We start from the raw sequence: 25617 nt of genomic DNA, 5'->3' as shown, positions 1-25617 counted from the left end.
TTTCATTTCTTTAGTTTTGGTCTCCAAATGACAAGAGGCCATAGATATTTGTTCATAAAACTGGAAAAGGAATTCAGAAGAAACTTCTAGATCACTATTTCTTCAATGTTGCTGTCATTGTGGGTGTCCTACTGCCCAAGGACTGCAGCAGTTTAAGGACACGGCTCAACCATACCTTCTCCAAAGCAGTTAGGGATGGGCAATAAATTCTGACCCAGCCAGCAACTCCTTGAAAGAGTATAAACAACACTAAGTGGATAGGATGTGGAACTTATTTCCACATAAAGCATTGAGGTGAAAAGCAGAGATGCCTTTGAAAGGAAGCTAACCAAACATGAAGAGAAAAGGAATGGGAGGTTAAAATTCATTGAATTAGGGCCTGCATGTCAGCATGGACCGAGAACTGGTTAACTATCAGGAGGCAGAGATAAGATAATGGGTCATATTCAGGTCGGCAACCTGTATCTCACAGAGTGCCACAAGGATCAGGCCTGAAGTCTCAACTATTTGTGACTTCAGTGAAGCAACTAACTACACAGTTATTAACTTTCAGTGGATAAAATGGTAAAGAGTAATTTGTAAGGAGGATACAAAGGGTCTGCAAAGAAATCTTGACAAGACAAAGGGGTGTACAGCAAGGAAACAGACCCTATTTCAGCAATGACAACCTCTGTGTGAAAATGTTGGCCCTTAGGTCCCTTTTATATTTTTCTCTTCTCTCCTTAAACCTATGCCCTCTAGTTTTAGACTCCCCTACCCTTGACTATTCACCGTATCCATGCCCCTCATGATTTTATAAACCTCTACAAGGTCACCCCGCAGCCTCTGACACTCCCAGCTTATTCAGCCTCTCCCTGCAGCTCAAGCCTTCCAATCCTTACAACATTTTTGTAATAATTTTTGAACCCTGTCAAGTTTAACAACATTTTTCCTGTAGCAGGGAAACTAGAATTGAATGTAGGAGTCAAAATGTGGCCTCACTAATGTCCTGAACACAAAGATGAAGAAGGATCAATGCTCTCGGAGAGTCTTTGGAATTCTCATTCACGGACAGTGGTGGAGGCTGAGTCAGTGAACAAACATTGAAGGGTGATTTAGACAGTCTTTCAACTTATAGAGGAGTTGGGGCTATGGGGAAGGTAGAAAAGTGAAGTTATAGTCATATGAGATCAACAAGATCCTGTTAAATGGTAAAGTGGGCTCTGATTCTGATTTTGTTTTAATAATTGTGTCACAACCATAAGCTCCTCTGTAACCACAGTACCAGTGAAATGGGATTATTACAGTCAATAACATCTGTCATGTCACCAAGATGATGGGAGGGTAACATACACAATGAATGGCCATACTTTATACCATCACAACATTATTGTTTGCATTTGTCATGTATGGCTTGTCTCTTGAGTTGTGAAGTCAATTTTCTTTCCTTGTTAGGTTAAGTGTTCCAAATTCATGGAAGCAGAAAATAAATAATCAAGTTTTTCTTACATTCCACTCCCCACCCCCACCCCGAGTACAATTTGCACCCTAGGTGTGTCCTATCAACAACAAAATTCTACTCAACTGTAAAAACAAAATGCACACCATTTGAGTTTCTTGTTCATCACTCAAGACAAAGGCAAGGAATGAAGGGGAGAGACAGGAAGGAGACAGCAAGAGAAACCCACGCGGGGGTGAAGGACGGGAAGGGAGATACACTGTTGAGCATCAGGGATAGTCTGTCTGCATCTTCAGGGATTGGGAGTGAAATTTAGTGTTTGCTATGCATACTGACCAATCTCATTGGACCTGAGCTACAGTGCAGGAAATCTACAAGCCTGAACACATTATAGAATTGAAGTTGCTTCCACTTTTGCTCACATTTGACCTGCCTGTTCACAATAGGTGAGCTGTCTGACGTGAAAATATTCTTTCACTAGTGGCAATCATATAAAGACTGTCATTTCAGGGCTAGGTCAAGGACAGTGAAGGTGCTGGATTTTCTTAGATTCATTGATAGGATGAAGGTGTCGCTGTCTGGGCAGCGTTGGTTGCCCATTCCTAATTGTCCAGACAGCAGTCAAGTGTCAACCATATTGTTGTGGATCAGGAGTCCCATGCAGGCCAGACCAGGTAAAGATGGCAGTTCTCTTCCCTAAAAGGACATTAGTGAACCAGATGGGTTTTTCCAGTAATTGATAATGGATCCATGGTCATCATTAAATTTTTGATTCCAATTTTTGTTTTAGAGAGGACACGATTCAGCAAGGTCAGAAAGCACACATCACCAGGTTATAGTTCAACAGGTTCATTTGAAAACACAAGCTTTCATAACTTTGCTCTTTCTTCAGGGGTCACATGTAGGCCAGACTAGATAAAGATGTTTCCTTTCCCGAAGGGCATTAGCCAACCAGATGGGTTTTTCCTGACAATTCACAACGGATTCATGGTCATCATTAGATTCTTAAATTAGAATTCAAATTCCACCGTTTGACGTGGCAGGATTCAAACCCAGGTCCTCAGACCATTATCTAGGTCTCTAGATTATTAGTTCAGTAAACATACCACTAGGCCAAAACCTCCCCTCCCAATGTCCCCTCTGAGATATCCAAGGAAGTGCTTGTAGGTCAGGCAGAGCATGGATTCAAGTCAAGCTAAAAATCCCTTGAACTTCTTCATTAATGTGATATAAAAGCATTCTTCAGAGGAACAAACTGTTCTGCGTGTCCCTTTCCGAGACCAGATGGTTTTGTGATTTATCGGAACGGAGCTGTGGTAGGTCTAGTGATTTCTGTTAAATGTTGAGACATTTGATGCTTTTTAAACTTGCATTTATAAGGTACTGTTGGGAAATTCTCCAAACACCATCCATATCTATTCGACCGGAACTGTTAAATAAAGGAGTTATTCACCAACCCGGGCTGCATTGCAACTCAGCTACTAAGGCCAGTAGAAGGATTCCAAGGATTGAGGAATGCAGATGGACATGAAAAAAAAACTCTTAAACTCTTATGTTTCACACAAGGATGAAGTTGAGTGAGGGAATAGTGCATTGATTCTAAAGTCATTTACATCTAATGTATAGTTAACACATTATTACTGAATCAGATGTTACATCCATAAATATCAGGTTAGCTGCTATCAAGACAGATCAGATGGTAAATGATTAGGAAATCACAAGGGGGCTTTAACGGAGAAATCTGCATGCAGTGGTTCCATCATCTCGAGTGAAACAGTTCATGAATAAAACACTGTAAACTACCATATGACCATTTCAAGGTCCAATTCAAACAGTTAGATACAAACTCAGGCCAAGGGCAAGGCCCAGGTTGGGATTTTACCTGACACAGCCATTGGGGATGGTTTTCAGGCTGTCGGGATTCCGTCCCATCTTGTTAAGGATACTCAGAATCTGTGCAAATTTGGGCCTGTCATTACGATCCTTCTGCCAACACTCCAGCATGAGCTGGTGGAGCCCGGATGGGCAGTTCATGGGAGCAGAGAGACGAAAGCCTTCTTCAACTGCTTTGATTACCTGAAATGACAGACACTTTAAGACAGAGCCCCCAAAGGTTGTGAAGATTTACAATCAGCAATAGAGGGAGTTGAATCTGTGCCAAGCTACAAACAATTTCGCAATTCTTCTGCTACTAAAATATCAAGTGGTCCCTCTTTGCAGAAGTCTACAAGATAAAATTGGGCATCTGCATATTCTCTAACAATAGTATCCAATTGCTAACCACACATTCGGCTGGAAGATGATTGCATCAGAAAATCTAACTACATTGCAAGCAGTCAAACATAATGTGCAGATCTAAGACTAACAATAGATTACATCAAACTGTTTTACTGGTGAAGTTAAAAATTCACTCTTTAGCATTTTGCTTGAAATCGAGTGACAATAACAGTGACAATCAGGATCTAACCACGTGACTTACATCTTGGTTAGACATGTCCCAGTAAGGTCGCTCTCCATAGGACATCACTTCCCACATGACTATCCCAAAACTCCAGACGTCACTGGTTGTGCTGTATCTGTGGTACTGGATGGTTTCTGGAGCTGCCCATAGGACAGAAGCTTTCCCGCCCTGTTTCAGAAAGAATTGGCAGACAAGACTCAGCTTTGACATTGCTAAAATCTATCACCATGAAACATACAGCAGAATCTGCAGCAAAACACACCTTTTGAGATTTCATCTCTGTTTAGACACAAGGAAAATCGAATATGTTACTACTGCAGAGGAAGGATATTTACCCCATTTGTGATTTGGAGCTGGTGTCAAATTTGAACATCCCTTAGTTTGTTTTTGACATACTTGGGTCTAGGCACTGCATAAGCTCTATGAATCACTCCTCAGGAAAACATAGGGGCTTTCGGGAGCACTGCACTGATTCACCAGCATGATACTGGAACTAATAAGGTTTAATAGAGAGGATAAATGCATTGACATAATGGCAGAGATTGAGGGGTGAGCTAATTAAGACAAATGGGTTTGGTAAGGTCAATAGAATTAAATGTTCTAGGGTGGTGGCAAAAGAGGGTATAGACTTCATGTCAGAGTTGAGTGGGATCAGGGTGACATCAGGAAGCACTTTTTCACAAAAAGAGTGGTTGTGTCAATTTATAACACTTTCCATTAAACAGCTAAGTCACTTGAAATTTTTAAAATTGAGATTTATTGACTTTTTGATTGGCCAGAATATTAAGCGCTATGGAAACAAGACAGGCAGATGGCATTAATATGCAGATCAGTCAACGTGTAACTGAATGATGGAACAGGCTTGAGGCCTCCTCCTTTTTCTTTACTCCTGAAGAAGAGTGAGTGATGAGAAGATGGCATCGCAGGGAATGTAAAACTTTGAAACAGAAGAAAAAACACTTGCACTTATAGAGTCAGAGATAATGGGAACTGCAGATGCTGGAGAATTCCAAGATAATAAAATGTGAGGCTGGATGAACACAGCAGGCCAAGCAGCATCTCAGGAGCACAAAAGCTGACGTTTCGGGCCTAGACCCTTCATCAGAGAGGGGGATGGGGAGAGGGAACTGGAATAAGTAGGGAGAGAGGGGGAGGCGGACCGAAGATGGAGAGTAAAGAAGATAGATGGAGAGAGTGTAGGTGGGGAGGAAGGGAGGGGATAGGTCAGTCCAGGGAAGACGGACAGGTCAAGGAGGTGGGATGAGGTTAGTAGGTAGCTGGGGGTGCGGCTTGGGGTGGGAGGAAGGGATGGGTGAGAGGAAGAACCGGTTAGGGAGGCAGAGACAGGTTGGACTGGTTTTGGGATGCAGTGGGTCGGGGGGAAGAGCTGGGCTGGTTGTGTGGTGCAGTGGGGGGAGGGGACGAACTGGGCTGGTTTAGGGATGCAGTAGGGGAAGGGGAGATTTTGAAACTGGTGAAGTCCACATTGATACCATATGGCTGCAGGGTTTCCAGGCGGAATATGAGTTGCTGTTCCTGCAACCTTCAGGTGGCATCATTGTGGCAGTGCAGGAGGCCCATGATGGACATGTCATCTAGAGAATGGGAGGGGGAGTGGAAATGGTTTGCGACTGGGAGGTGCAGTTCGCAACAAACAACTGCACCTCCCAGTCGCAAACCATTTCCACTCCCCCTCCCATTCTCTTGATGACATGTCCATCATGGGCCTCCTGCACTGCCACAATGATGCCACCCGAAGGTTGCAGGAACAGCAACTCATATTCCGCCTGGAAACCCTGCAGCCATATGGTATCAATGTGGACTTCACCAGTTTCAAAATCTCCCCTTCCCCTACTGCATCCCTAAACCAGCCCAGTTCGTCCCCTCCCCCCACTGCACCACACAACCAGCCCAGCTCTTCCCCCCGACCCACTGCATCCCAAAACCAGTCCAACCTGTCTCTGCCTCCCTAACCTGTTCTTCCTCTCACCCATCCCTTCCTCCCACCCCAAGCCGCACCCCCAGCTACCTACTAACCTCATCCCACCTCCTTGACCTGTCCATCTTCCCTGGACTGACCTTTCCCCTCCCTACCTCCCCACCTACACTCTCTCCATCTATCTTCTTTACTCTCCATCTTCGGTCCGCCTCCCCCTCTCTCCCTACTTATTCCAGTTCCCTCTCCCCATCCCCCTCTCTGATGAAGGGTCTAGGCCCGAAACGTCAGCTTTTGTGCTCCTGAGATGCTGCTTGGCCTGCTGTGTTCATCCAGCCTCACATTTTATTATCTTGCACTTATAGAGTGTCTTCTGTGATCTCAGGATCGTCCCAATGTGATTTCTGAAGGACTTTCTGAAATGTAGCCATTATAATGATACAGAAAATGTAACATCCATTTTTTTATTAACAGCAACCTCCCAGAAATAGAAGTTGGGAGTTCATGTTGCGGCTGTATAAGACATTGATTAGGCTACTTTTGGGATACTACATGTAATTCCGGTCTTCCCGCTATAGGAAAGATGTTGTGAAACTTGAAAGGGTTCAGAAAAGGTTTACAAGGATGTTGCCAGGGTTGGACGGTTTGACCTACAGGGAGAGGCTGAATAGGCCAGGGATATTTTCCCTGGAGCATCAGAGGCCGAGGGGTGTTCTTATAGAGGCTTATAAAGCCATGAGGGGCATGGATTGGGTGAATAGACCGGGTCTTTTCCCCAGGGGGTTGGTAATCTAAAAATAGAGGGCATAGGTTTAGGGTGAGAGGGATAAGATTTAAAAGGGATCCAACGGGCAACTTTTCACAGAGAGTGTGGTGTCTATATGGAATGAGTTACCAGAGGAAGTGGTGGAGTCTTGTAAAATTACGACATTTATGAGGCATCTAGATGGGTGTATGAATAGGAAGGGTTTAGAGAGAGATGGGCCAAACACTGGTTGTTCCTAGTTTAGACATTCTGGATGTAAGACTGAGCTTTCGCTTTCAGCTGCTCTGAAGAAATCGGCTTTACTTACAAGTGGTGACTTGCTTTTCAGGAACTTGTTAAGTAAAGGATTCTCACCTAGATGCTCCTTCCCGTCACAGGAAGAATCTAAAGCTGGAATCGTCAGCTGTTGGAAATGCTCACAGTGGCAGATGGAATACAAGGTGGGAAAGTGTGAACTTTGGTAAGAAGAATAGAAGCATAGACTATTTTCTAAATGGGGAGGAATTTCAGAAATCTGAAGTACAAAGGGACTTTAGAGTCCTAGTCCAGGCTTCTCTTAAGGTAAACTTGCAGGTTGAGTCAATAGTTAGAAAGGCAAATGCAGTTTTGGCATTTATTTCGAGAAGACTAGAATATTAAAGTAGGGATGAACTTCTGAGGCTTTATAAGGCTCTGGTCAGACCACATTTTGAATAGTGTGTGCAATTTTGGGTCCCATACCTCAAAAAGGATATACTAGCCCTGGAGTGGGTCTGGGGGAAGTTCACGAAGATGATCCCAGGAATGAACGGCTTAACATGAGGAATGTTTGATGACTCTGAGTCCATACTCGATGAAATTTAGAAAGATGAGGGGGGATCTAATTCAAACTTACAGAATACTGAACGGCATGAACAGAGTGGATGTTTAGAATAATTTTCCATTAGAAGCAGAGACTAGGACCCAAAGGCAAAGCCTTAGAGTGAAGGGAAGACCCTTTAGAAGAGAGATAAGGAGAAACTTCTTCGGCCAGACAGTGGTGAATCTATGGAATTCACTGCCACAGAAGGCTGTGGAGGCCTGGTCATTGAGTATATTTAAGATAGAGATAGATAGGTTCTGGACTGTCAACGGATCAAAGGTTAGGGGGGGAAAGTGGTTGACAAACTTATCAGCCATGACTGAATGACGGAGCAGATTCAATGGGCCAAATGGCCTGATTTCTGCTCCAATGTCTTATGGTCTAGGGTCTACAGCTGGCTGATTTCCTCAGGCTGAAAGTTCCCAGTGATTGTGTAATTTGCAGAAGGAAAGGAGGGGCTTCTTTCATTCAGTAATTAACGAATTGCTGGATCACTTGCCTTTAAAGGAAATGATTTGTAAGAATGGCCGTTTGTTAGCTGCAATGAAAAATTAGCAGCCAATCATCAGCCAAATGGTCCTTTAATATTGCTTAAGTCTGTAATGAGCCAATAAGTATTATGTAAAGACTTAATCCTGCGATGGCAAGTGCTCTTTTTGGTGTGGTAATCTGAAAACCGAAAGAGGGACAGCAGATTTCAAAAAAAGTATTTTTCTTGAAGACTTATGTATTCTTGGCTATAGAAGGTTGATAGTAAATCTAATTTGATTTGATTTATTATTGTCACAAGTACATAAGTAGTGAAAAGTTTTGATTTGCATACAGTACAGGCAGATCATAACATACAAAGATCGTAGGGCGATAGAACAGAGTGAGGAATTCAAAGTTAAGTTGCAGAGAAGGTAGGGAGCAAGATCAACATTAGATTCAAAAATTTGAGAGGTCCATTTAGTAGTCTAATAACAGCCGGAAAAAGCTGTTCTTGAACCTGCTTTTCATGTGTTTAAGCTTTTGTATCTTCTGTCTGACGGAAGAGGTTGGAAGAGACTGCAACCTGGGTGAGAGGGATCTTTGATGATGTTGATTGCCTTTCTGTGGCAAAGAGAAATGTAGGTGGAGTCAACGGATGGGAAGTTGCAATGTGTGATGGTCTGAGTTGAGTTCACAACTCTCTGTAGTATCTTACGGTCTTGGGCAGAGCAGTTTCCATACCAAGGCATGATGCACTGAGATAGAATGTTTTCTATGGTCCCTCTGTAAAAGGGATGTCTAAAATGATAACAAGCTTTGATTTGTGAGAATGGTAAATATTTAGCTGGAAGACCATATGGTTGGGGCTTCAAAAGAAAAAGCCAAAAAAAATCCAAATGTGTCCAGTGAAACGATCTTCATCACTAGAACAAGCTAGAGCAAGAGAGCTCAATCTTAAAATTGGAGCTATCCCATCAGAACTGAAATCAGGAAGCAATTTTTCCTGCACACACAGCTGTGGAAATCTGCAATTCTCACCCAAAACTTAGTGCATTAGCGCTTCTTAAATCTTTTCTCACTTCAAGCTCATTTTCATAATTCATAGAATCACTACAGTGTAGAAACAGGCCCTTCGGTCCAACAAGTCCACACCGACCCTCAGAGCATCCCACCCAGACCTATCCTTATAACCCACCTAATCTACATGTCCCTGAACACTATTAGTAGTTTAGCATGGCCAATCCACTTAACCTGCACATCTTTGGACTGTGGAAGGAAACCGGAACACCCGGAGGAAACCCATGCAGACACGGGGAGAATGTGCAAGCACCACACAGACAGCTGCCTGAGGATGGAATTGAGCCCAGGTCCCTGGCACTGTGAGGCAGCAGTGCTAACCACTGAGCCACTGTGACTCGAAAATCATCATGACCCCAATCTGAGAGTAAGACCACAGCTGTTCTATCTCCATTAGAGAATTCTATGCCACGCACTACTGGCTCAGAGTTCACAACCCCAGATTTCAGCTTGGGACCTCACTGACAGCCCCCACCCCAATTTGGAAAATCTTGTTGAGTGCCTGGAGTTCAAATGAAATACCTGAAACTGGAGTTCCAGGCGAACCAAGCTGTAATCTACAGTTTGAGCAAACACTGACGAACACAAAAGAATTTTATTAGGCACAAATATTGGGGACAGGTCAATTAAAGGTGACTAAGTAAAGGTGAGTACACAAATGAATGCTAGAAAAGACTCAAGTGGCTGGAAGCCCGATGACTCCGCCAATGGTCCTATCAATTTGGTGCCGTTTCACTCTACATCTTCAATGTACGCTGTTACAGTAATAGGAATTGTACACAGTGCCCCAAGTCATGATGGTGTGTGGCTTGGAGGGAATCTTGCATATGGCAGTATGCCTGAGCAGTTGCTGCCCAGCCCCTCACGGTCATAGAAGCCATTGGTTAGAAGAGTCCTGTCTAAGGAGTGTTCACAGATCGTTGCAGTGCATCTTATATAAGGTACACACTGCAGTCACTGTGCCATTGGTGGTGGGAGGAGAACATTTTTAAAAGGATGCATGGGGTGCCAATCAAAGGGGAGAGAGAGGGAGAAAGAGAAAGAAGGGGAGTGTGAAAAGTAGAATCCAAAAAAATGAGAGAAAGTAAGAGGGACAGAGGCAAACTGGCCTAAAGCAGACAAGTGGAAGGCAAGGAACGAACAAGATGGTATCAGGGCAAATGAACAAAGGAGGCCTGATGGTTAAGTGGCCCATTTTTTTTCAAACTTTGAGGGCAATATTTTGATGCAACTAACAAGATGACACAGGATTGGAACAGCAAACAAGACTACCAAATGGAACTTTCCTCTTTACATAAGTTGCATGAAATGTTGCTATGCTTACATGGAAGTTACTCCCATTACCTCCCTGTTACAATCAAGATGGTGAATTGCTGCATATTTCAAATGGAGCCCAGTACTGAGGTGCCTGCCACCATTTCTGATGTGAGCATCACAATAAGACTTCAAGGCATCTTGCAGGACAGCTGTTTGAGGTCTGTTCCACTCACCATAGTTGTGAACACTGAGTCCACCTTCTCTTCATGTGCTTGTCGGAAACCTGCCACTTTACACACCAGATTGTTGTTGACCAGGATTTTGTGGGCTGCCAGGATTTTGTGTATGTAACCCATCTCTGAGAGGTACTTCATTCCAGCCGCTATTCCACACAGCATCCCAATAAGCTGAATAACTGTGAACTGGCCCTCATGCTTCTGCAGAAACAGCCCATCATTTTATAATATTATTTCAGTGGAAACAACCAATAATACAGCAACAACAACACAGCAGTATGTCAGTCACCAGCTACTCTCAATTTCTTCCACATTGGTTTGGGCTGAAAATCATCTCCAGATTTTGGGGGAACAAAATCATGGCTTTATTGAGTGAGATTAGGTCAGGTCCAGTTGATATTAAACCCTCTAACCTTTTCTGAGTAATGATGCAGGGAAGAAAGTCTCCAACGTTAACTGAGAATTGTAGGTTCTTTCCAGATGGACAGTCATTGTCGGAAATTCAAACTGCCCATGAAATTCCTAAGGAAGCAGTACCTTGCGACTTTCAAAGGGTCCCCTAATGCACATCTCAGTCTATGTTACTGCAACAACTGTCTAAGGTCTTAGCCGAGGTATATTGATCCGGTCAAAAGATCAACAAAGATCCCCATGTGGAGCCTACCCATCTCTCCCAGATATAGAAATAAATGAACCCTGAGATTAGAGGGGGCTTTTAATCCACCTCCTTACTGTTGGCAGTCAGAAATTCTGAAACTGCTCCTTAGAATGACAAGACCACTGTGTGAGTTTTAGCCTTCAAGTTATAAATAACCGACTCTCACTCTCTCTCTCTAATGGACAGATACATCTATTGTCCTTTGTGGACTGTGAACAATTACTTTTGCCTTTCACAAACTAAACATACAGCAGAGGCTTTTATAGTGATTGATGTGCTGCTGAAGCTTTCAAATAAAATGCCGGTTGCCAATTGAGTTGCTTGAGAATAACTCATACCAGATTGTCATTGTCCTGTCTAACGATCACACTTGTTTGGATAATAATGGTAATTTCTGCACTTGTCCTGCTTTTTCTATTTCTGTTTTTTGCACAGAAGGTTTTGAGAAGGGAAGCCATTGCAACAGTCGGGTGATGTTCCTAGTAAAGCTTTGACCAGACTGTCTTACGAGAGAGATTTGACTCTCTCCATAAATTTTGGTATAAACTTCCATCTGCAAAAATGGACAAATAGATCAATTGTTATTGACATAGCTTATTATTGAATCCACATTGAAGCATTTCACGTAGAAAGACTTAACTTCGGCCATTTCCAGGCAGTTATTTAACACACAGCAAGGTTCACAAACAACCTTCCACCCACATTTCCCTTTAAGTGACACAGCTCATTGTCTTGGATGTATGTCAATGGTTTTTTTTAATAACTGCTGGCTCAAACTCTTGGAATTCTTAACATCTTGGCAGCACCTTGACACCAAAACCACAATGGTTCAGGGAGAAAACCCTCTTTACAGCAACGGAGAGTAGATCATAAATTGCTTTTAAAAATGCTCACTTCACAAGACCAAATAACAAAAATTACAGTGAGCTGAATGGCCACTCAAACCAGTTTCAGCGGCGAATGTAGCTGTGGACAAAAACAGGGTTTCTGCTCTGTCCTTATCATTGTCAGGGAACCTTAAATATATACCTGAGCCTCCAGAACAGAGAAATTGAGAACAAAAATTTAACAAACTCAGATTCAAAATGATGTTGAGCAAGTAACATGATTGTAAAACAGAGAGTTCAAACATTAATCATCTTTTAATTGTCACAGTGTTTCCCAACTTCACTCCTGAAAGGCTCACCTCTATACTTTAATCCTTGACTCCCCAACCAGAGAAAATAGTTTCTCCCAGGTAACCATAGCCCCTTAAAATGTTCACGTAAGAGAAAAATGGATATTTAAATGTTGCTGGTCCATTCTCTGCAGAGATTAATCTTGGAAGGTAATCCTCCTACAGCTCTAACCATGGGCCAAAGCAAATGAGCAAAGTTGAGTGAACATACACCGAAAAAAAATGAAAACTATCAGAGAATAACCCATCTATTTTCCTACATTTTGCAGCTACTCTATGCTCAAGACCAACAGTATATGATACTGCAAGGAGTGATGGAAAGACTAGCACAGCAAGAACAGGACTATAAGAGAAAGAAAATCATGTGTAAATCAAGACAGAGTAACCTCAACATGGTGATATGGATTGGTAGAAGCTAAATCTGCATTTACTGTTAAATAATATGCTGGTTGTAAAATACAAACAAAAATGTTGCAGTTTAGCACTGATCTGGGGAAGAGAGTCTAGGCATCAGCTCCTCTTCACGTGAAAAAGTACTTCCTGATTGCATTCCCAAGTGGCCAGGTATAATTTTGAGATAATTTCCCTTCATTTCCCATTCCCCCTGCCAAGGAGAGTCTGTTTCTCAATAGTTTTCCTACCAAGCTCTCTGGTAACGTTTTAACATAACTCAACCAAATCTCTCTAGAATCTTGTGTACTTGAAGGAACTGCGTACTTAAGCAAGCACTATTTTCTCTGGTTGGGGAGGCACGGTGGCTCAGTGGTTAGCACTGCATCCTCACAGCACCAGGGACCCGGGTTCAATTCCAGCCTCGGGCGACTGTCTGTGTGGAGTTTGCACATTGTCCCCGTGTCTGTGTGGGTTTCCTCCGGGTGCTCCAGTTTCCTCCCACAGTCCAAAGATGCGCAGGTTAGGTGGATTGGCCATGCTAAATTGCCCGTAGTGTTCAGGGGTGTGTGGGATGCTTCAAGGGACGGTGTGGACTTGTTGGGCCGAAGGGCCTGTTTCCACACTGTAGGGAATCTAATCTAATCTAATCTAAACTTAACCCTTAAAATCCTGGTATCATCCTAAACAATCTGCACAGCACATTGTCCAAAACTACTTTCCCCTTCTTCAGATCCGGTGCCCACAGCTGAACACAGCTCAAAACAACTGACACATCACTTCTCTTTATATTCCAGCCATTGGTGAAACATTTCACTGAAATATTCCATTAGTGATTGTGGGTGCAGAAGGTCTCCAGCCCTTTTGGTAAATGAATGACAATTCCCCCAAAACAGAGACTCCCCAAAGTGAAAATGAAACCATATGAAACTGAAGAAATAATTATGCAGCAGAGAAGCTTAGGCATTACTTAAGAAAGGCTTTAACAGTTATTCCTGAGCAATATTGTCTGAAATGTTTCTAATAAAGTGAACACTGAATACCAACATGTTAAAAGTAAAGAAGATGAAGCTGTGTAGCAATGGAAGAAGGTGAAACGACCAACTGGTGTCAGCACTCAATTCAAGTTCTTTATCAGAAATGATCCTTCAAATGTTGAGGATAAGTAAATGCAATTAAAGACCATTAAAAATGTGCACAATTCTGCTCTATCAAGTCAAATGCTAAATTGAAACCTGTCTGCTGGCTCAACTGGTATCTGTCAAAGATCAGTGGGTGTTCAGAGTCCTTACCAACTCTTGAAAACGTCAAATTGATCACCTGGTTATTAATTCAGTTGCTACCTGTGAAATCTTTCTGTGTATACATTGATTCATAGCATCCCTGCAGTATGGGAGGAGGTCACTTCAAACCAATCCTGCCAGGCCCACCCCCTGTACCCTATAAACCTGCATTTACCCTGACCTAACCTATGCATCGTTGGGCTGTGGGAGGAAACCCACACAGGCACAGGGAGAATGTGCAAACTGTACACAGACCGTCACCCACGGCTGGAACTGAACACAGGCTCCTGGCACTGTGAGGTGGCACTGTGAGGCAGCACTGCAAGCCACCATGCCACACTAGTACTGCTCAGAGTAGTTCATTGGTTGTAAAGTGCTTTATGCTTCTTCACTCATTCTAGCTGGCGTATCACTTGATATTTCTTCTACTAAGATGGGAAACTCCAGACTGTGAGAAATCACGTTTTGTCTCATTAACACATGATGTAGTGAATTGCTGCTTGGCTAAAAATGTAATCCTTTTCTTTTCTAAAATAAACAATGTGTTAAATTTGTGGGATGTGAGAATTAGCCAGCTTTTATTGCACAACCCTAATTGCCCTTGTGAGGGGAGTGAATAGCTGCCGTCTTGAACCACTGCAGTCCTTGGGGTAAGGGACACCCACAGTGCTATTAGCAAGGAGTTCCAGGGTTTAGGTTCAGCAACAGTGAAGGAAGGGTGTTATCATTCCATCTCAGTATGGTGTATGGCATGGAGGGGAACTTGCAGGTAGAGATGTTCCCATGCTTCAGTTTGCCCTTATGCTTCCTGGTGTTTGTGGGTTTGGAAGGTGCTGTTAGAGGAATCTGGACAAGTTGCTGCAGTGCTTCTCGTAGATGGCACATACTGCTGCCACTGTGGAGGGCGATGAAGGGAGCGAGTGTTGAAAATGGTGGATGCGGTGCCAATCAAGAAGTGATGGTGTCAAGATACTTGAGTATTGTTGGAGCTGCAGGGATTCCAACAAAGTGAAGAGTACTCCATTTTCACAGCAACCCATTTTTAGAAGCTATCTGGCTTAAAAACAGGTCAAATAAATCAGATGCCTTACCCTCAAGAAGGAGTCTAACACTGCATTTCCCATGTACTCAATTACAATCATCATGGGTTTACCTATAAAAGAGGAATCACAATGTTAATGATGTTAGAGGATAATGCAGCAAAACACACAATGAAAACCTGATGTTCCTGGACAACGGCATTTTCATTTACAAGATGCAGAGTTCTCCAACATTCAAAGAATCGTCCCAAATTGTTTACAGCCACAGGAAAGAAAAGTAACAAAGAAATTAAATAATTTTGAAAAATTAGTGACACCAAATATTTTGTACATACTAGCTGATGTCCTATCTCAGTGCACTTTATAATTCAGATGCCTGCAGCTTGTACATAAACAATATCACGAGCAAAACAAAGGTTAGGATGTTGGATCAGCATTCATTGTTGGTTTAAATCATTTTTCAATAAAACATTTTTTACAGCAATTTCATTTCTAAATGCTGCAATAATGCAAAGGAAGGTCTTTTTTAAATAAAATCCCAACAGTGTGGAGCTATTCAGCACAGCAAATACATACTTGACCATCTGAAGAGCATCCCATCTAACCCCATCCGGGAACCCTGCATTTGCCATGGCTAATCCCATCTAGCCAATGCACCCCTGGAAACTATGACCAATTTGACATGGCCAATCCATCTAACCTGCACATCTTTGGAGTGTGGGAAGAAACCAGAGCACCCAAAGGAAACCCACACAGACATGGTGAGAATGTGCAAACTCCACACAGACAGTCGCCCGAGGGTGAAATTGAACTCAGGTTCCTGGTCAGACAGCAGGGACAACCATGGAGCTGCTGTGCCGCCCAAATTGATTATGGATTTTAAGACAATGGCTTGAATAAACTGTCCCATCAGCGTTAACAGTCTCAGCTCTAAATCAAAGGTTGTCGGTTCAAATCCCATTTCAGAGCTGGAGCCTATGAGCTAGGTTGGCACTTCCAGTGCAGTTCTGAGAGATTACTGCACTGAAAGCCATCTTGCAATGAAACGTCAACCTGAGGACACCAGCCCCCAACACACACATCCCTCACCCCCCAATCTATCCTCTCAGGAAGACTTGAAGATCTCATTGCTCCATTTTGAAGCTGAGGGAGTTCACCATGACATCTCACCTAATAGTCACGCTTCAAACTTTGCTCAGTTTCCTCAGTTACAGTGGCCACATTTCATGAAGTGGGTGAGTAAAAAAAAATTCAAATGGCCTAAAATCCTGAAAGGTGCTAGGGAAATGCAAATTCATTCTTACTTTGATGCAGTATGATTTCATCCTTTCTTCTCTCATCCATCATGAATGCCTGTTTGACTAAGAATCTTGGAGCGTATCCTCCACACCCTGTGCTGCTGCTCTGCTTCAAAACGGCGAGTTCTAAGGAAAGGTCACTGGACCCGAAACATTAACAGTGACTTCTGTCCACAGATGCTGCCAGGCCTGCTGAGTTTTTCCAGCAATTTCTGTTTTCACTTGTAATTTAAAACTGTCCAACTGATCTATCCTCCGATGTCTCGGGTCTGGGCCCTTCTTCATTTTCTGAAGCAGCTTTCCTGCTCTTCTGATGCTGCTTGGCCTGCTGTGTTCATCCAGCTCTACACCTTGTTGTCTAAGAATTGCCTTTGGTTTGTTTGTTAGGTAGAGTCAAACACCAATGTTTGTTTGTTCTTTCATTAGCTACTATACAGAATCAAACTGCTTCAGTGATTATGTACATATGTAAAGATTTTTAATGAATAAAGCATATTTCTCCACACCTTGTTATCTCAGATTCTCCAGCATCGACAGTTCCCACTATCTCCAAAGGCATTTCCTACTTGTGCAAGATTATACTTAAGGCACCATGGGGGTCTGATAACTGAATGGACCCCCATTTAACATGCGCAGTAAGATCTCAGACAGTTTTTCCCCACTCCTTGAATCCATGCCAGGCAATGCCCACCCCACCGACCAAACTAATGTTGGGCTCTCAGCCATGGTCAGTGCCTGTGGAGGGCTGTGCTAGGGAAACTCTCACTGTTCACAGTGTTGTGACTAACTACTGCCACCCTTTCACCAGGGTCTGCCCGGCTGGTCCTGAGGGTACCCTACAAAATTACCCTAATTCTGGAGCTTCAAGCAGTCTGTCAGGTCCTGGGTCTTCCACAGCAGTGTCCGCTCTGCCTGAAGTCATTGCTGGGGCTGAAGGCCTACGTGCTATATGGTTGGTTGGCAGCTCTCAGGGGCAAGACATCTGCCCTTACAGTCAATTGACTGACTGACTCCAAATTCCAGCGAGATTTGTGAAAACAACTACAGTGCAGTTGTGTTCCTGAGATGCTGCTTGGCCTGCTGTGTTCATCCAGCCTCACACTTTGTTATCTTGGATTCTCCAGTATCTGCAGTTCCCATTATTTCAGTGCAGTTGTCCCTAACTTTGTGGCTTTGTGTGAAGAATGAATACTGCAGTTATTAGATTCTGTCCAATGTGGATCATGATTGTGAGGGCTATTTGATGTTGTAGGCAGCCTTGTCCCTGTCTTCATTCAAGATCCATGCAAATGTATTTCTTGCAGCTTGCCCAATCATGGGAACAGAGGTCAGATTTTCCCTGCTTCCATCCTGACCATGTACCAGACGCACAGCTGCCTTAACTTGGATCTGGTAACTCAATACGCAGCAAACAGCGAATGCAGGATGTTTCGACGTATAACAGCCTCATGGCACAAGATCGACCCACAGAGAATTCTGAGTAAATATATTATTTCAATCATCTCAAAGTCAAGTTCTGAAAGAGTGATATAGGCACGTTCAAAAGTGACATTGTAAAGAGAACTGGATCAATATTTGAACAGGACATAAAATGCAGGACTGGGCAGAAAGCGTAGTGGAGTGGGACTAATGAGAAAGCTAATTTAGGAGGCAAATGGGCTGGATTGTTATCTTCAGTGCTGTGACATTCTATTCATGTCCAAGACAAATATGGATATGAAATAAGTTTAATGGACTCAATTATAGTTGATATGAATACTGTGCATCATGATATTAATATATGTAATATAGGTAATAGGCTGACTTTTATACTCTGGTGCTTAAAGCAGCTTCCCTGCTAGATTTCTGGTGGAACAATGTTTTATAGTTTCACCACGTTATATCGCAAGTGACCAGACGAATAGTTGCAATCATTACCCTCCACCCACCTGAGTTCCCAATATTAAGGCTGTCATCACGGGGAGTGACAGAATGTCTGCTATGTCTTTTCTCCTTGAATAACCTCAGATGGAAGGTTGTGCTTGAAGCCATTGAATGTACCATTACCTAACAACCAGCGTCGATGTTGCTCTGCAGGTAAGGGATGACCCAAGACGGGGATAAAATGGTAATACAGTTCCAAAGTATCATTCTTGACTTCAGGATGTCTCAAAGCACTTTGAAGCCATGTCAGGTGTGACTCAGTGGCTGGACATCACTCTCAATACAAAGAGAACTCTTCAAAATAATGCTGTGGAAGCTTGTACTTGGCATCACCAACAGTACAGCTCTTCCTCAGTGCTACGTTAGAGCGTCAGCCTCGATTATGTGCTCAAGTCTGGGGAGTTGTGATACAACGTGAAAAGAGCTTTAAATAATACTTAGAATCACATGTTAACCACATCTTGTTGTATTCCCGAATCAGGCACTATTTTGTACCCCAGGCAGATGCTCCCACTGCCATTCGAAATGGCGACAGAATAGAGCTTACCAGTTGAAGCTCCTATGCTCACCAGTTCCTTTTCCTTTTCTTTCTTTATTTCTCCTCTTTGTAGCTTTTTAAAAAAATCATCCCCCACTCCATAACTTTCGACTGCCCTGCCCTACCTGGTGATTTTGGTCAAGGGAGACGGATCGCAGCTGGAGCCTGAGCGGGAGCTGAGTCCTAGAGGGGCGATGGGGGGGGCCAGAGCAGGAGTGAAGGCCGAGCGAGTCGTGTGAAGAGGCCGGCACATGGAGGCAGAGTATATCACTCCTGTGGCAAGATGGCGGCAGAGTGGGACGCTCCTGTCGAAGCTCCTCTGTTCTGACTGGTCTTTCCCCTCCTTCTTCTTTTTTTCCCTTTTTTTTGACGCCTTCTCTGTCCTCAGCACCGACTTCAAGTCCAGAGCCCATGTGTCCCGGAACAACACGAGCAGTGAACCCATGTGCCCCAGAACCTGACGAGCAGCTTGCCCTTGTGCCGCGGAACACCGCGAACAGCGAGCCCTTGTGCCCCGGAACACCGCGAACAGCGAGCCCTTGTGCCCCGGAACACCACGAACAGCGAGCCCTTGTGCCCCGGAACACCACGAACAGCGAGCCCTTGTGCCCCGGAACACCGCGAACAGCGAGCCCTTGTGCCCCGGAACACCGCGACAGCGAGCCCTTGTGCCCCGGAACACCGCGAACAGCGAGCCCTTGTGCCCCGGAACACCGCGAACAGTGAGCCCTTGTGCCCCGGAACACCACGAACAGCGAGCACTGTGCCCCGGAACACCGCGAACAGCGAGCCCTTGTGCCCCGGAACACCGCGAACAGCGAGCCCTTGTGCCCCGGAACACCACAAACCGCCTACCCTTGTGCCCTGGAACACCACAAACCGCCTACCCTTGTGCCGCGGAACACCACGAACAGCTAGTCCATGTGCCAAGGAACACCACAAACAGCTAACACTTGTGCCGTGGAACACCACGAACACTTAGTCTATGTGCCAAGGAACACCATGAACAGCCAACCCTTGTGCCGCGGAACACCACGAACAGCTAGTCCATGTGCCAAGGAACACCACGAACAGCTCACACTTGTGCCGTGGAACACCACGAACACCTAGTCTATGTGCCAAGGAACACCACGAACAGCCAACCCTTGTGCCACGGAACACCACGAACAGCTAGTCCATGTGCCAAGGAACACTATGAACAGATAACCCTTATGCTGCGGAACACCACAAACAGCTAACCCTTGTGCCCTCGGAACACCATGAGCAGCTAACCCTTGTGCCCCCGGAACACCATGAGCAGCTCACCCTTGTGCCCCCGGAACACCATGAGCAGCTCACCCTTGTGCCCCCAGAACACCGCGAACAGCGAGCCTCCCAGAAGCAGGCGGGCTGTGAGCCCCAGAGCAGCAAGCAGGAACCGATGACACCAATGGTAGCGGGCAGGAGAAGGCAGCCCGAGGCGGCCAATGGCGGGGCTGCATCCCCGGAACATCGGAGGGACCAAGGGACACTCTCAGTGGCACGGTGTGGGCTGGGAAGCCTGGAGCAGGTCCTTGGTGGCAGCATGCTGTAGCAGTGGGAAAGGAAAGTTTTGCTTCTCTTTACCTTGTCCTTTTCTTACTATTTTGTTAATGTGAATGGTACCTATGCACCACGACGGTACACACTTTTCACTGTATTTTACATTGCATGCATGTGACAAAAAAGGATATTCAATTTGATTCAATGGATTAGTGTGGCACAAGTTCAGAAAGAAAACATCAGCTTAGCTAAAAGAGCAGAGTGGCATCATGTCAGCACCCGTTTACTGTTTCTTGTGCGCACCAGGTGCCAGAATAATAGAAAATAAGAAGATACTAGATAAACTGAACAGATACTTTGCACCAGTCTTTACTGTACAGGATACAACGAACAAAAAGAGCTACCAGGTAAGAAATGGAAAAGATGGAGAAATTGGTGAAATTTATAATCAACAGGGAAATGGTACTGAGTAAATTGTTGGAGCTGCGATTGAGAAGCGGTGCGGTCCTGACAAATTTCATTCGAAAGTCTTCACAGAAACAGCTTATGAGATAGTCAATGCAATAGTTTCAATTTTCCAAAGTTTTCTAGATTCTGGGAAGGTGCAACTAGAATGGAAAATAGCTGATGTAATTCCTTTAATCAAAATGGGAGAAAGACAGAAAGCAGAAAAGCACCAGGGCAATTAGTTTAACATCTTTCGTAGGCAGACCTTAGATGCTATTGTTGAAGGTGTTACATCAGAACTTTAGAAGAAGTTCAAAGTAATTAGACAGACTCAAATCCTGTGAAAGGGAAATCATGTTTGTCAATTTACTGGTGTTCTTTGAGGAAGTAACATGTGTTATTGTTAAAGGGGAATCAGTCATACACTATAGGTGGATTTCCAGAAGACATTTAGATCGGTGTCACAGCAAAGGCTACGATGGATAGAAATTCATGGTCTAGACAGGAACACATTGGAATGAAGAGAAAATTCGTTAGCTAACAGGAAACAGACAATAGTCATAAATGGGCCATTTTCAATTGATAATTAAATTGTGTGCTGCTGGGCTCTCAATACTTAATAATTCATATAAATGGCTTGGATGAAGGGACCAAAGGTCTGGCTGCTCAATTGGCTGATGACACAAATATAAGTAGGAAAGAGAGTAGTGAAGGCTATAAGAAGATTATGAAGGGATGTCAGTGTGTTAGGTGTACAGGAGAAGATCTGGAAAGTGGAGTATGAATTTTGGGAAAGCAAAATTGTCCATTTTTGCAGAAGAACAAAAACAAAATCTAAATAATGTGCAAATGAATAATTCTGAGGTGCAGAAGGATCTGGATGCCTTAATGCATAAAGCATAAAAGGATAGTATGCAAGTACAGTAACTAATTAGCCATGTGAAGAAAATTTTTTTTTATTGTAAGGGATATTAAAGTAGAGAGTTATGCTTCAGTTATGCAGTGCAGTAGTGAGACTACCTCTGGAATACAGTATACAGTATTGATCTCCTTATTTAAGGAAGGAGATATTTGCATTGGATGTAGTTGAGGAAATGTTTTCTGGACGAAAACTTGGAGCAAATGGGTCATCTTATGAGGTGAGATTGGACAGGCTAGGCTTGAATCTGTAGGATGTTATTGGAATGATAGACAATTTGGTAGTAACATATAAGATCCAGAAGGGTCTTGGCAGGTGCAAGTGGAAAGAATGTTTCCTCTTGTGGCAGAATCCAGAATTTGGAGTCACTGATTAAAACTAAAGTGTTCTCCATTTAAGAGATATGACAATACCATGGCTTTAAGAGTTGTATTTTGTCCTTTTTTCAGTGCAACAAAGTTGAGATAGAAGTGCCAAATGGTATGTTCCAAGCCAATAAAGTAAACACCATGTGAAACCTTGGGGTTTTTAAAAAGGCTGGAACAATAGAAGCAGCATGAAGGAGTGGGGTCAAGCTCTCATAGAACCTGGATTTTAGTTTAAGTTTCAGCAATTGCTGGGGTCTGGGAGCTGGATGTGGAAACTATTATTCCTCTCTCTGTTACATCTAAAACGTAGAGTTCTCTCTGCTGCTGGAATTGCATGTCAGACAATCTATTTTGATGAATTTGCCTTTGCCAAAGACGTGTCTGTGGGATGTTACTATATTGGAACAGTTGCTGTTTCATAGTTAAATAATCTATTGTTCTGTTCAGTTTTCCAATAGAATTAAGTTATTCCATTTCTTCTTCTGTTTGTATTTTAATTATAGTGTAAGAATAAAGTTGTTTAGCTTCAAGCCGGGTAGTTTGACCAATTGAATTGTATCTGGAACACAAGGCCTTACACTTGCCTTTAAACATAATAAAAGTTAGGGTCTGGACTATACTCTTAATACATTTTAAGGGGGTTTAGTCTGGCCCATAACAGATAGAGATAAAAAGAACATTTTTCTCACAAAGTTTTGACAATCTTTGGAATAATTTTCCTTGAAAGGTGGTGGAAGAAGAGGCTTTGAATCTTGCCTTCATTGCTCAGTCATTGAGTATAGCAGTTGGGAAGTTATGTTGAGGTTGTATAGGATATTGGTGAGGTCTCTTCTGTAATACTGTGTCCAGTTGTGGTTGCCCAAATGTAGCAAGGATATTATCAAGCTGGAGAGGGTTCAGCGGAGATTTATCAGGATGTTGCAGGGAATAGAAGGTTTGAATTCTAAAGGAAGGCTGGATAGGCTGGGACTTTTTTCACTGGAACATAGGAGGTTGAGAGATGACCTTGTAAAGTCTATAAAATAATGAGGGAAATAGATAGAGTTAATGGTAGTTATCTTTCTCCCTAGGATGGAGGAATTCAAGACTAGGGGGCACATTGTAAAGGTGAGAGGAGAGTAATTTTAAAAAAAAGACATAAGGGGTTAATTTTTTACAGAAAGTCGTTCGCGTGTGGAACGAACTTCCTGAGGAAGTGGTGGATGTGGGTACAATTCCAATTTTTAAAAAGACATTTGGATGAGTACATGAATGGCAAAGGCTTGGAGGGATATGGACCAGAAGCAGGCAGCTGGGACTAGTTTAATTGGGACTGCATTCGGCACAGACTGGTTGGACTGAAGGGCCTGTTTCCATGCTGGATAACTCTATAGGAGATTGATTCTTGAGAAGGAAATGAGTAAAAGATGATTCGGCTCAATGGGAATATGGAGTGATCAGATTCACTATGATAGTATTGAATGGCTGAGCATGCTTGAGAGTCCATTGCTTACTTCTACTTCGAATTTGTATGTTCGCATGAGTACAGTTTCGCACATAAAGGGAACAGTAGCTGGAGGCACTATGCTGCCCTCTCAAAAGGCCTTTTACTTCTATCTCCAGGGGGCATGATTGATCCCAATTTTGTCCACCTGATGTCTTCCGTATTGCCAATGTTGAGCAGCAGAACATCCCTCCTAACTGTTCCTCCGGGATCAGCATCAATGTACTAACTATATAGAAACCATTCCATTCCATTCCAGCAATTCCAACAAGCATCACTGAGAGATGCCCAATAATCCAATATGTAACTAATTTACCCACCACTGAGAAACTCACATTAGAGAACTACCACAGAAAATACCCATTTAAGTGAGTCAACCATGAGTTTTAATATTTTAAAATCCGTTCAATTTCTTAAATTATGCATGTTTCCTTTTAGCAGGTTGAGTTGATATATATTGACAGCAACGATTAAAGTCGCACAGATATTTTCACAGAAATGCCTACCTCTTGTGATCACTCCTTCGAGCCGGATGACGTTCGCATGATCAAACTGCCCCATTATACTTGCTTCTGTCAGGAAGGTGCGCTTCTGTTTCTCTGAGCAGCCAACTTTCAGTGTTTTGATGACCACTGGGAGCTCTCGTTTACTGGGGAGCTTAAGGCAACCTCTGCAAACTTCCCCAAACTCTCCTACACGAGACGACAAACAGTGTCAGTACATTTATGTTGGTGATTTGCTGTATGCAAGGGGAGGGAGTCATTGTCATGTATTTGTGTAGGTTCAGGATGCTGTCACGCAGATAACTTGGGGGGAGAGGGGAGCATTTCTACTGGGTGCTTGCTTCAGAGTGATTGGGTATTATTCTTGAATCATCCAGGGTTTGTGTACGTGGTTCAGAGATCTTTTGTTTTACATGTTTACAGCAGGATAGAGCAGTATGATGGCTCAGTGGTTAACACTGTTACTTCACAGCGCCAGGGACGCAGGTTCAATTCCAGCCTCGGGTGACTGTCTGTGTGGAGTTTGCATGCTCCCCCCGTCCCTGTGTCTGCATGGGTTTTCTCTCACAGTGCAAAAATGGGCAGGTTGAGTAGATTGCCTATAGTGACCAGGAATGTGCAGGCTAGGTGGCTTGGCTGTGGGAAACGCAAGGTCGCAGGGATAGGATAGGGAGTGAATCTATTTTACTTCATTTCCCTCATTTTGATCCCTAAGTGCAGCTGCTCCCAACAGCATCAGTGCTTTTATTTCCCCAAAAATGTAACAAATTTAAAATGAATTCAGAATAATGGTCTTGTTTGCATATCCAAAACAGCAGAGATGTTCTGTGTAAGTTCCAGTAAACAAGATGCATAATCTAACTGGTTTGACACTGCCACTATTTTGCTGAAATCTGAAGTGGTAAGCAGTATACATTATGTGACTTCAGCCACAAAGGCAAGAAGCAGTAATATCAGATTCAGTCCTATAGTACTACATGTGTGCCCATTAAATCAGCTCTTAAAATCTCTGGAAATTCATTTTAGGATACTCAGATGATGAGCTGTAAATATACCCAGCATAGTGAAAAAATTTTAAAAAAGAGGTAAAGTGGCCACAGTCCTACCAGAGTTTCCCTCTCATTAGAGACAGACAACTGGCAGCAGTTTGACCTGAGGTTCATCGTGCCTCAGGCCAAGGAAGAGGCTGAGAATGAAGGTAACCTCAGCCAGCAATGGGAACTGAGCCCATGCTGTTGGCATCACTCGGCAGCACTAACTGGCTGTTCAGCCAAATGAGCTGATTGAATGGAGCTTTACAAACAAAGCAATAACTGATACATTCGAAGTTATCATCTCCTTTACAGAGGAGCATGGGAACTAAGAGCAGGAGTAAACCATTTGACCCATACAGCTGTTCCACAATTCATATTTTATGGTTGACCTCCTATCACAAAGCACCTTCTCAACACATTCCCCATATCATTCGATATCTTTACTATGTAGAAATATAGTAAAGGACAGATGTTGGAGGGATCGCCCTCCAAACTTTGGCAGAGGCATTGACATGTAAATGTGGGGCCACTGCTTCTTATGGGACCATTGAG

General features: G+C 43.4%; 1 protein-coding gene across 1 annotated transcript in view; it reads right to left on the bottom strand.

Annotated features, from left to right (window-relative positions):
• The window catches only part of LOC125465066 (ephrin type-A receptor 7-like), a 775671-nt gene that overhangs the window by 25211 nt on the left and 724843 nt on the right, over positions 1-25617 (bottom strand). The window contains exons 11-15 of the mRNA XM_048558149.2: positions 24035-24220; positions 15083-15144; positions 10481-10684; positions 3918-4067; positions 3321-3514 (exon numbers count right to left, since the gene is read on the bottom strand). Coding sequence (XP_048414106.2) covers positions 3321-3514; positions 3918-4067; positions 10481-10684; positions 15083-15144; positions 24035-24220 — 796 coding nt within the window. The remainder of the gene's footprint in view (positions 1-3320; positions 3515-3917; positions 4068-10480; positions 10685-15082; positions 15145-24034; positions 24221-25617) is intronic.

The sequence above is a fragment of the Stegostoma tigrinum genome, chromosome 24 (assembly GCF_030684315.1).
Source record: "Stegostoma tigrinum isolate sSteTig4 chromosome 24, sSteTig4.hap1, whole genome shotgun sequence".
In the NCBI taxonomy this organism is placed as follows: domain Eukaryota; kingdom Metazoa; phylum Chordata; class Chondrichthyes; order Orectolobiformes; family Stegostomatidae; genus Stegostoma; species Stegostoma tigrinum.
The sequence above is the reverse complement of the archived record's forward strand: the minus strand, read 5'-3'. Positions and strand labels throughout refer to the sequence as shown.